Here is a 12,917-nt window from a genome sequence, read left to right on the forward strand (position 1 = left end):
GTTTGACATTTTTACAATTTCTGCCTTCCCTCCCTCCCCCCAACCCACCTGTCCTTGGGGGTTAAAATTCTCCCCTTGGATGTCAGTCGAGGCAGCAGAAATGTGGCAGGGAGAAGCAACTTCTGTCCTGGTTGTTAGAGAAAGGCTGTCTTTTTTAGATTAAGGTAAAATTCTCCAAAGTGGGCTAGTATATGTGTGTTCTTTATTTTTTTTTGTAATGGTGTGCAAACAGTCCATATTCCCCATGTATGTTTGCAGTGCAGCTTTTGTGCATTGAGCTAGTGAATTTTTTTTCTTGCTTGCTGTGGTTTTCCTTAAATTCAACACTCCTTTGGTGCACCGCACCCACAGCAGCATTCCTGCTGCCACCAGTTCATACCTGCAGATGAACAACTAGGAATAATATGCTCAATTCAGACAGATGAAAAAAATTAAAAATTTCCAAGCAAATGGCTTGAAACCTCTGTAAATATCTTTTTTTGAAAACTTAAAGGGATTGTACAGTATATGGAGGACTGGATTTCACTGGAATTATCAACCATTCGGTTCATAATATCGTTAATCAGGGGCTAAACCAGAACTCACATGCGTGGTTTTGACGAGCAGCATTGATGTCGAGGATCTAAAAATAATTGGAGAGAGAGCTTAGAAAGTAGTTAAAATCCTCTCTTCACATCTTTTGCACTAATGGGGTGTTCATTTTTTTAAATCTGGAAAGGCCTTCTTAGGAAGGTGAATAATTCATTAGCCTTCGTTCTGTAGAAGTGGTGAGTTTCATGAATGTTAATATGAACGTCGCTGCTTCAAAGTGTCTCAAGGACGTCTGTTCCCTTCATTACAAAAACATGACTGTCCTAACAGCTGAACATTCAATTACTTCTCAAAATGCATTAACTCGCTATGACCGGGATATTGCCACATTAATGATCAGGGTGAAATCAGTAGCAAAACACAACGGTTACAATACTATATCAGTCGTGCTGTAAATGGCTTCAGAACACCTAACATAATGATTGAAGTCTTACATCTGTGATAAATATTGGTCCATGGTGGTGTTATCTTGATAGTCTGTGGTATCCACTTGTGAATTTAACATGACTCAAACATTCAAATTTCCTTTGTTTCCCTATTTTTTTTCTCATTACAATAATTTGATATAAATATATATTTTGTATCATTAATTTTTGTAATTATTTCCAATTTGTTTTGCATCTCTTACTTCACCACTAATTTCTGGCCTTTTAATTTTCTTCCATTTTTCTATTCCTCCTTTAGTTTCATATACACTGCGTAGAATCTTGAGGAAGTACAAGTTCAAAACTAAATGGGGGGGATTCTAGTTGCATTTGGTGGGAAGTGGTGGAATATATGGATCAAGTTATGGGTGGTTAATACTGGAAGGGGTTGAGTGTACATTTATTGGAATTGCAGCAAGGGCCTGTATTTGAGTGAAAATTTCCAGCAAGTATTTTCAAACCCTGTCTAATAATTTTTGAAAATGTTGAAAATTTGATTGGGGACTTCAGATTTTGTATTGCATTTGGAAAAACCAAGATGTTATGAAATCATCTTTACTTCAACTTAAATTAGACCATGGAGAAGGTCGATCAAAAAGCAAATGGATCAGTCATTTTTATGTTTGATTGGTCCTTTTCACCTTTTATTTCAGTGAAGGTAGAAGGATGCCGTTGGAATTTGATTTTAAAAAAATACTAAGGAATTTCTCGTTGAAGATTAGTTCCTTGCTGTGGGTGTAAGCTGGCCATTTTCAAACAATGCTAACCATTACTTTAGTGTATCACACTTTAGTTTAGCACTCTAAAATGTGTAGTGATGATAAATGGTATTAAAATAGACTGTGACTTTTTCTCATCTCCCCGAAAAGATTGTGTGACTACAGGGGGCACAGGCTGACAGTGTGTAACAATGCGCCATGTCTGGATGGACCCGATGCTGTTTTGTCCATAGTTGTATGATAGGAGTCCACAAGTTTTATTTGATGGTGATGGATGGCATTTTGTAGCTGGGAATCACGCATTTCTGCTCTGGGAGGTCCCTGACATCGCACACTAACAAAAACCTGGCGTGAAACTCAATTTATGTTCTGCGCAGTTTGGTAGTAGAATTTGGATATATAAAGCCTTGTAAAATTTAATAACAGCATTAATTTAACAATCTCCAGATTAAATAGGCTAGTAATAACTCTGCCATTCACAGGCCACCTGATACAGGAAAAGTGCTTGTTAAGAAACCTGAGGAAGGAGAGAACATATGCCACTTATGTATTGGCATTTGTTTAGGTTTAATTCGAGGATAGTGGCACCTGTAAGCCAACTCCTAGCATAACAGAACTAGGTCCAGATCCCTTGTCCTCGGAAGAGAAATGAAGACCCATAAAAAAACTGGGCCCATAATTCTGCTATTGAGGTAAGGAAGACAGATTTAGTCGTGCAAACGCTGGGCGGGGGCAGCTTCATGGACTCCCACCTCCTGGCATCCAAGCTAAATAACTATTAGTTTTAAAATAGCAAAAATGTACAGACTGCAATATTATTTTTGTGAACTATACACTGTAGTATGATCGGATGAGAAGTCGTCCAGAAAACTACTCTACTGCTTGTTTGCAAGACCGTAGAACCTTAAGGGGAAAGTGATAGCAAGCTAGATAGTTTAGAAAAGTTATACATTTGAGCATTTTAATACTGCATAATCCTGCGTATAACATTTTAAATTTGTAAGAAACACTTTTGAAATGGCACATGGGTACTTTGGATTTAACCTGGAAAATATGTGTTGATTGCCCCCCAATAACCTCTGGGAATAGGCATACATAAATGTTAATGGTCTAGCACAGCAAACAGTACTTCAACTCGCACATTTTTCACTGGGGTATTTACAAAACTATTAACTATGACACCAATTGTTTTGTGCCAGCCACCCAGGCAAAGGGGGGCTAGGCTGCTTTTACTTTTGTATTACGTATAAAGTAGTCCTGGGGGAGCAGCACTTGGAAAGCCATGACCATCGTGCATCAAACAATACTTTTGCCTTTGAAAGAGCATAGCATTGGGGAGGTCTTGGCAATCTAAATCTGTGTTTACACTGCGAAATCTAGCACCTTTATACCAGCAGCAGAATCATCGACCCAGTTTTTTGTTGGTTTCTACAATTCTGCCACAGGGATGATAATCTCCCACAATCCAAACTAAAGGAGTGCCATTGTTATGAGGAATGGTTAACAAAATTGGGGAATGTCCACTTTGGAAAGCAGAGTTTGAAGTGATTTGGAGACTATTAAACACGGTGGTTTCTGCATGCCAGACCCAGCTGATCAAAAGAAGTAAATTGAGGGAAAACTACTTCATATAAAGGGTAATAGACATGGAATAATTTACTTGGGAAAGTTAACTGATTGAGATAATAAAGGGATACTAAGATGTGTTTCTGGAGAAAGAAGGGATTGAGAGATGGTGTGAAGTTGAGATTGTAATCAACCAGAAAGGCCTGGGGCTTTTCCTGCTCCTAAACATTTCTATGTTCTTCTGTAAATTGAAACTTAAATTAAAATGTAAAGTAAAATATAAATTCTATACGCATAGTGCTGGGGCATCTCCAAGTTTGGGGAACGGGACTCTCTACATCTACTTTGACATGGAAAGAAGCAGAGCCAGTGGCAAGGTAATTTCTGGTAAAACCACAGTGAGAAGGAACATTGGAACAGGAGTAGGCCATTTAGCCCCTCGAGCCTGTTCTGCCATTCAATGAGATCATGGCTGACCTGTGACCTAACTCCATATACCCACCTTAGCCCCATATCCCTTAATACCTGTGGTTAACAAAAATTTATCAAGCTCAGATCAGATCTACATTAAAAGGTATGACGGTAGACAGGCAATGGCTAGCATTTAAAGAATTAATACATAATTTGCAACAAATATATATTCCTTTTAAGGCTCAAAAACCCAACAGGAAAAGTGGTCCAACCGTGGCTAACGAGAAATTAAAGATAATATTAAATCAATGAAAGGGGCATATAAAGTTGCCAGATAAAGCAGTAAGCCTGAGGATTGGGAGCATTTTAGAATTCAGCAAAGGAGGACCAAGAAATTAATCAAGAAAGGGAAAATAGCATATGAGAGTAAACTAGCGAGAAACATAAAAACAGACAGTAAAAACTTCTATAGGTATGTAAGAAGGAAAAGACTGGCGAAGGCAAATGTGGGTCCCTTACAGGCAGAAACGGGAGAATTTATAATGGGGAATAAGGAAATGGCAGGTGATTTCAACCCCCAAGAACAGGTGGGTTGGGGGCGGGTGGGAGTTGAAAATAGTTGTTTTTTGGGTCGCGACCACAACCTGGCTTTATTTCCGGGTTTAACGTTGGCACGTAAAAGTACAGGCTTCCCACTGAGAATGCAAAGTCTGAAAATTTTGCGGTTACGACCCAAAAAAATAACTATTTTCAACTCCCACCCGCCCGTTCTTGGGGGTTAAAATCACTCCCTTTGTGTCTGACTTCATGCAAGAAGACACAAAAAACCTCCCAGAAATACTAGAGAACCAAGGGTCTGGCGAGAATGAGGAACTGAAAGAAATTAGTATTATTAAAAGAAATAGTACTAGAAAAATTAATGGGACTGAAAGTCGATAAATCCCATAGACCTGATGATCTACATCCCAGGGTTTTGAAAGAGGTGGCTATAGAGGAAGTGGTTGCATTGTTTGTCATCTTCCAAAATTCTATAGATTCTGGAATGGTTCCTGCAGATTGGAGGGTAGCAATGTAACCCCACTATTTGAGAAAGGAGGTAGAGAGAAAACAGGAAACTACAGACCTATTAGCCTGACATCAGTAGTAGGGAAAATGCTAGAATCTATTATGAACAATGTGATAACAGGACACTTAGAAAATAATAATAGGATTTGGCAAAGTCAGCATGGATTTATGAAAGGGATATCATGTTTGACAAACCTATTTGAGTTCTTTGAGAATGTAACTAGTAGAATAGATAAGGGAGAACCAGTGGATGTGGAGTATTTGGATTTTCAGAAGGCTTTCGATAAGTTCCCTCACAGGAGGTTGGTGAACAAAGTAAGAGCACATGGAATTGGGGGTAATATACTGGCATGGATTGAGAATTGGTTAACAGACAGAAAACAGGGAGTAGGAATAAACGGGTCTTTTTCAGGTTGGCAGACTGTGATTAGTGGGGTACCGCACTTTGCCAAATCCTATTATTATTTTCTAAGTGTCCTGTTATCACATTGTTCATAATAGATTCTAGCATTTTCCCTACTACTGATGTCAGGCTAATAGGTCTGTAGTTTCCTGTTTTCTCTCTACCTCCTTTCTTAAATAGTGGGGTTACATTGCTACCCTCCAATCTGCAGGAACCATTCCAGAATCTATAGAATTTTGGAAGATGACAAACAATGCAACCACTTCCTCTATAGCCACCTCTTTCAAAACCCTGGGATGTAGATCATCAGGTCTATGGGATTTATCGACTTTCAGTCCCAGCTATTCACAATCAATATCAATGATTTGGATGAGGGGACCAAATGTAATATTTCCAAGTTTGCTGATGACACAAAACTAGGTGGGAATGTGAGTTGTGAGGAGGATGCAAAGAGGCTTCAAGGGGATATAGACAGGCTAAGTGAGTGGGCAAGAACATGGCAGATGGAATATAATGTGGAAAAATGTGAAGTTATCCACTTTGGTAGGATAAACAGAAATGCAGAGTATTTTTTAAATGGTGAGAGATTGGGAAATGTTGATGTTCAAAGAGACCTGGGTGTCTTTGTACATGAGTCACTGAAAGCTAACATGCAGGTGCAGCAACAATTAGGAAGGCAAATGGTATGTTGGTCTTTATTACAAGAGGATTTGAGTACAGGAGTAAAGATGTCTTGCTGCAATTGGGCCTTGATGAGACCGCACCTGGAGTATTGTGTACAATTTTGGTCTCCTTACCCAAGAGAGGATATGCCTGCCATAGAGGGAGTGCAACAAAGATTCACCAGACTGATTCCTGGGATGGTGGGATTGTCGTATGAGGAGAGATTGAGTAGACTAGGCCTGTATTCTCTAGAGTTTAGAAGAATGAGAGGTGATCTAATTGAAACATACAAAATTCTTACAGGGCTCGACAGGGTAGATGCAAGGAGGATGTTTCTCCTGGCTGGGGAGTTTAGAACCAGGAGTCACAGTCTCAGAATAAGGAGTAGGCCGTTTAGGACTGAGATGAGGAGAAATTTCTTCACTCAGGGGGTGGTGAATCTTTGGAATTCTCTACCCCAGAGGGCTGTGGAGGCTCAGCCATTGAGTACATTCAAAACAGAGATTGATAGATTTCTAGATATTAAAGGCATCAAGGAATATGGGGATGGTGCAGGAAAATGGCATTGAGGTAGAAGATCAGCCATGATCTTGTTGAATGGTGGAGCAGGTACGAGGGGCTGGATGGCCTACTCCTGCTCCTATTCCTTACGTTCTTATGTTCTTAAAATTAACAATTGAGCTAGCATCAACTGCTGTTTGTGGAAGAGAGTTCCAGATTTCTCCCACCTTTCAAGTGTAGAAGTGATTCCTACCTAACTTCACTCCTGAAAGTCTTGGCTCTAATTTTTAGGCTATGTCCCCTAGTCTTATACTCCCCAACCAGCGGAAATAGTTTCTCTCTATCCACCCTATCAGTTCCCCTTAATATCTTGAAAACTTCGATCAAATCACCCCATAATCTTCTAAATTCCAGCGAATGCAAACCTAGTTTGTATATTTTCGCCTCATGATTTAACCCTTGGAGTCCAGGCATCGTTCTAGTAAATCTACGCTGCACTCCCTCCGAAGCCAATATATCTTTCCTAAGGTGCGGTGTCCAGAACTGAATGCAGTACTCCAGGTGTAGTCTAACCAGGGCTTTGTGTAGCTGTAGCATAACTTCTACCTCCTTGTATTCTAGTCCTCTAAATGTAAAGGCCAGCATTCCATTAGCCTTTTTGATTATTTTCTATACCTGTCCATGACGATCCGGATTCTTTCCCCTCAGTCTGGTTCAGTAATAACTGAAGTCGAATACATTTTAAAGTCCAACACATCTTTAATAGCAGGGTTCTTAGTCTGCAGCATTGATTTGGACTCCTGATAGAGTCCCTCTATGCTGGCAGAGCAAGAACAACAACATACAGAAATCCACACGTTTTTATACAAATCAATAGGGTTGGAACATACTTAACGAGGGTCAACACCAATCATAAGCCGGGCATAGGTTGCCATGCGAGGTTACATTATTTCCGGCCAATCATAAATCGTCCATGTGCTGATCATGCTGCTGTTAGACATCAAAGGGGATAACTTCCTCACTTTCCAACTTAGAATGTTCTTCCCTGTTCCTTCTGTTCCTTATCTCCCAACCTGGAATGTCTTTCAACTTTGGCTAAGCTCGTTACCTATATTGATCTGCCATAAACATGGAGACATTCAGACCAGTCCTTGACTCACATCAAAGACCTATCATTGATAAGACAATGCAGGCCTGCTGACTAAGCAAACATATGGCCCAGCAGGAGGGCCAGGCCACTTGTATCAATCTCAGTTACTAACTAATTAACCCTTTCTAACCATTTTGCATTCTGCTTCTTTGCCACGTAGACATTTTAATATTTTACTGAAAACTGACCACGTAGGGATTCTCATCCATGACATTTTAATAATCCATGTACATGGACCCTAAGTCTTTTTGGACCCCCACTGTTTAGAGCTTTTCATCATTTAAAGGAACGGGGGATTAGAAAGCAGTCAGGTTGGTGATTGCCACCTTTATGGCATATAATGATAGGTGTTTTTCCCTTCAGCTTTGTGAAGCTACACCACAGATAGTTTCGTGAGTCAGTTTGTGGTGCAATGGAATATTTGGGCCCAGATTCTTTAAATGGTATAATACTTGGTAGAAAAAGTGTTCACTGCCTATGTAAATCTTGTTTGTAATTGTAGTGCTTCTGTGTATTGTTTTCCATTGCACAAATTTAGACCAATAGTTCACTAAATATGTATAGACGACAACAGGGTTTCAGTTGAATATGTTACATATTAATCTATTGTGTATCTAATTGGGAATTAATGTGCTTAAAAATTATGACCCTGAAGGAGTTTAATCATTGACTGTTCCAGCACAGAAACAGGCCTTTTGGCCCATCAAGACTGTACCTGTGTTTGACTCCATGAACAATCTAGTCTAATCCCATTCCCCTTCTTCAAGCAACTGTGTAATTTCCCTTTAAAATAATTTGTGAACTTATATTTCAGCAGTCCTTTATAGCAGAGAATTTCACATTCTAACCACCCTCTGTAGAGAAGTTTTTTTTCTAACCTCACCTTTAATTCTTGGCCACATAATGGGTATTTGGTCAAGAGTTATAAGGAAAAGAGTTTATTTTAGACACAGTCAGTATTTTTAACGGTGACATTCAATGCTTTTTTTAAAAATTGAAAACTTTTTTTTAAACAGAGAAAAAGGTTCAGATGCGTCATGGAGAAATGACCAGGAGCCACCAAATGAGGTGAGTTGATTACAATCGATTGTTTTCCTCTCTGGTTGCAGAGTGATGTTTTTCCAGCTAGGTGAATAAATTGCATGACTCAAAATAAAGGAATAAAAATACCACTGATAAAACTTCATATACCATTTGTCCTGATTCTATCATTTGTGAGCTGTGCAGATCTGTTAAGAGATAGGTGAACTCAGAGTAACAGATCAACATCTAGAAAAGATTAGGCCACTTTCACCTGATGGTTGTAGTTCTCTTAAAGTATGTGTTTTAAAACAATATAAGACAACAACATGAAGCATCAATGTATTTTGTTCTCCTTGTTATTGCTTTTTAAAGTTTTGTCGACCAAACGTCATCCAATTGAGGTTTTAATCATTTTGCTTCAATTTAGATTTTATGTCTAACGGAATAAATCCATGAACTTATTATACATTCTTATTGTATTGCTGCATCTGTACGATGCAAAGCATGAACATTGTTATTTGAAAGATAACATTTGCATGCAGTTATTTAGTATGAACCATAGAATAGAGCCCAGTCTACGTGATTGTGCCAATTTTAGTGTTGCAAGCTATGGTTAACAGCAATCACTAAATTAGTTGTAGTCAATTCAAAGTAGTTCTGTGATTTTCTTCACAAAGTTGTACCTGAAGCTGTAACTCAATTATATTTGACAAAATAATGTTGAGTTGAGGAAAAACATCCAAATTATCCTTTCCTTCAGAGGCATGAATTTTAATTGCTGGTTTGATTGCAGTATACCTTTAACCTTGCATCATTTTGGTACAATGGCTTAATTCACTTGTCTCCTTTTTTTGAAATGTCTTTTTTAAATCAAATGTAACTTTATAAAGGGTGATTTCCCCCCTCCCCCCAAAGTACGCATACGGCTTGGCAATCATTGAAAGGATAGAGCTATATTGCCTGAATTATCTCTCTTTTATTTCAAAACATAAAGTGCCAGCAGCACCTCAGTTTGAAATGATCTTAGGTTTACCAAGGGAAATGTTATTTGTGCAGCTTGCTAGCATGGCTGGACTCAAAAGTGGTTGCACGATGACATGGCAACCAGATGACCTAATCATCAGACTGCTTTTATTGCCCCTGAGAGGGCAGAAGTGAGCAATGAAGAAGAATCCAGGATCAGCACTTTAAGTATTTATTTAGCTATTTATTTCTGGAAAAGAGCAGACTTGTGTGACCAAATTGAAGTTTTCAGGATTAAGAAGGAATTGAAAATGTTGTTCCAGACCTACTAGGAGCAGTAATGACAGTTACTACTGTAGGCTTGATTTACATATGGAATATCAATTACTTTTCAAACAGAGATGAAATAGTAATAGAAAGAACATGGACATGTTTATTTACAGGCAAAAGAAAACCAGAAATGCTAGAAATCTGAAACAAAAACTGGAAAATGCACCACAGATTAATTGTTATCTTATAGAAAAAAGAACAGTTAATGTTTCAGGTGCAATCTTTGATCACAAGATCACTAGTTAATTACAGATGAAGACGACCATTCAGCCCATCTTAATTCATTCATCCAGAGGGACCTCCATTGGAGCATCCAATTTACGTTGATCATTCTGTGAAGAAGAATTTCCTGATATCAGTCCTAAAATTAACTTTTACTAGTTTGAACCTGTGTCCCCTAGTTCTACTCCCACAGCTTAATTTAAGTAATATTCTGAGTTTCTATATGTTTAACAATCTTACATATCGCTAAAATCTTCTCTCAGATGCCTCTTTTCTAGACTGATAAGCCCACGTTTCTCCAGTCTTTTCACATAACTCCAACCCATAACTCAGCTGCGTAGCTTTTCTCTGTGGTGCCTCCAGTGCTTGAGAACTGGATGTAGTAGTCAAGATGCAGTCTGACCAGAGCACTATACAGTTTGATTATTCTGACTTACGGTCTAATGTTTGGCTGTGTAGTTCAACATCCTGTTGACTTTATTGATTGCTGCTCTGCATTGGTTGGACATGTTTAGCATTGAAATCTCCTCAGATTCCTAGGTCTCTTTCAGCTTCATCCATAGCTTTTCAACACCATTCATGGAGTCAGCATGCAGATCTATTTTTCCTTTCTATGGGTAGCACTTCCCACTTGTCTGCATTATATTTCATTTCCCATTACTCTGCCCACATAAATATTTTGTCCAACTCAATCTGCGATTTTTGGCCTGCCCCTTCCGATTCCACTGTCCGTCCTAGTTTTTTGTCATCTTCAAATTTGACCACTTTGCATTGAGTTTCTGAATTATGTAAATTAGAAGCAGCAGTCATTCTAGCCCTGAGGCATGCCCTCATTGTCTCTCTCCCGCTTGACATAATTCTTCTTAACGAGTACTCGGTTCCTACCCTTCTGCCAGTTTCTTATCCGTTCCCAGGGTTAACTCTGATTCCCCACAGCTCTGAGTTTGATTAATAATCTTTTATGGGGAATTTTATCAAAAGCCTTTTGAAAGTCAAGATTCACCACGTCACAGGGCTTCAGAATTCAATTCTGCCTGAATCATTACACTGCAAACGTTTGCAGATACAGATGTACTACTATGCAGTTTTTATTTAAGTATAATTACAGGTTTTTGCATCTCATTTTTAAAACAGTATTCTGGAGTATTCCTTTAAGCTTAGTGGAATAAATTTTATATAACTGCAACATGTACTTTTAATATCACTACATAATGGAGGGATTTATATTCATGTATTACATTTAAAGAAGTAAAGGGATAGCCACATAACATAAATTAGAATACTTTCTATTCTTTGATCTTATTCATATCACAATTAATTAAGTCAAAACAGACATTTGTGTGCATAATTTTTTCATGCATATTGATTTTTTACAATTTTAGGGCTGGATTGTAATTAATTGATTTCCTGATATGAAACCCGAAATGCTTCTTATGATGAATTAATTAAATAAGTATTATTTGTAAACTACACAAAGTTTTTACTAGGAAAAGATGACCTTGAAATGGCACTTCTTATCAGCTGTTAATTACAATTGTAACAGTGCTTTATGCATATATTTATGCTTTGCCTTAATTGGCAGATGTATTGCAAAGTTTCTGCGTTTCATTCAGTTCCAAATAACACCTTTCTCTCCCATAATAAACCTCTATGTATATCTATGTCAACTAACCACTGTCATTCTTCCACATCCATGCCTAGTTGGTTTGGCAAAATCTCAAATATTTTATTCAGAATCCAACAAAGTGAGTCAGTACAGGGCCTTTATCTGGATAACCTTGAATACAAGTTTAAAAAAATACAGACTTGCATTTAGAAACACAGGGACTGCCAAGTCAAATTTTGACTATTGTTTTATGGTTTTTGATGCTCCAGAGAGATTGGCCCAGAATTTGCTGTCAAAATAACAGTGAGGCTAATGACGCTCATCGTTATTTATGCGCAAATCACACAGCAACTACAGGCGAGGGCAGATGCGTAATTAAACGTGAAAATCAGGACGTTGCTGTCTGAGATGCCGTTAGAATCATAGAAAATTTACGGCATCGAAGGAGGCCATTGGCCCATCGTCTCCGCGCCGGCCGAAAATGAGCCATCCAGCCAAATCCCACTTTCCAGCACTTGGTCCGTAGCCTTATAGGTCACGGGTCTTCAGGTGCACATCCAGGTACTTCTTAAATGAGTTGAGGGTTTCTGCCTCGACCACCCTTTCAGGCAGTGAGTTGCAGACCTCTACCACCCTCTGGGTGAAAAAGTTTTTCCTCAGCTCCAGTCTAATCCTTCTACCAATCACTTTAGATCTATGCCCCCTGGTTATTGACCTCTCTGCTAAGGGAAATAGGTCCTTCCTATCCACTCTATCAAGCCCCTCATAATTTTGTACTCATCAATTAAATCACTCCTCAGCCTCCTCTGTTCCAAAGAGAACAACCCCAGCCTATCCAATCTTTCCTCATAGCTAAAATTCTCCAGTCCTGGCAACGTCCTCGTAAATCTCCTCTGTACCCTCTCTAGTGCAATTACATCCTGTAATGTGGTGACCAGAACTGTACACAGTATTCAAGCTGTGGCCTAACCAGTGTTTTATACAGTTCCAGCATAACCTTCCTGCTCTTATATTCTATGCCTCGGCTAATAAAGGAAAGTATTCCATATGCCTTCGCAACCACCTTATCAACCTGTCCTTCTACCTTCAGGGATCTGTGGTCATGCACTCAAAGGTCCCTCACTTCCTGTACACCTTTCAGTATCCTCCCATTTATTGTGTACTCCCTTGCCTTGTTTGCCCTCCCCAAATGCATTACCTCACACTTTTCTGGATTGAATTCCATTTGCCACTTTTCTGCCCACCTGACCAGTCCATTGATAGCTTCCTGCAGTCTACA

The 12,917-nt window shown here is 38.9% G+C and overlaps 1 protein-coding gene across 1 annotated transcript in view; it reads left to right on the plus strand.

The window, feature by feature from the left end:
- naf1 (nuclear assembly factor 1 homolog (S. cerevisiae)) overlaps nt 1-12,917 on the plus strand; it is a 244,372-nt gene that overhangs the window by 174,526 nt on the left and 56,929 nt on the right. The window contains exon 7 of the mRNA XM_067968758.1: nt 8,511-8,562. Coding sequence (XP_067824859.1) covers nt 8,511-8,562 — 52 coding nt within the window. The remainder of the gene's footprint in view (nt 1-8,510; nt 8,563-12,917) is intronic.

This window comes from Heptranchias perlo, chromosome 1 (assembly GCF_035084215.1).
Source record: "Heptranchias perlo isolate sHepPer1 chromosome 1, sHepPer1.hap1, whole genome shotgun sequence".
Classification (NCBI taxonomy): Eukaryota; Metazoa; Chordata; class Chondrichthyes; order Hexanchiformes; family Hexanchidae; genus Heptranchias; species Heptranchias perlo.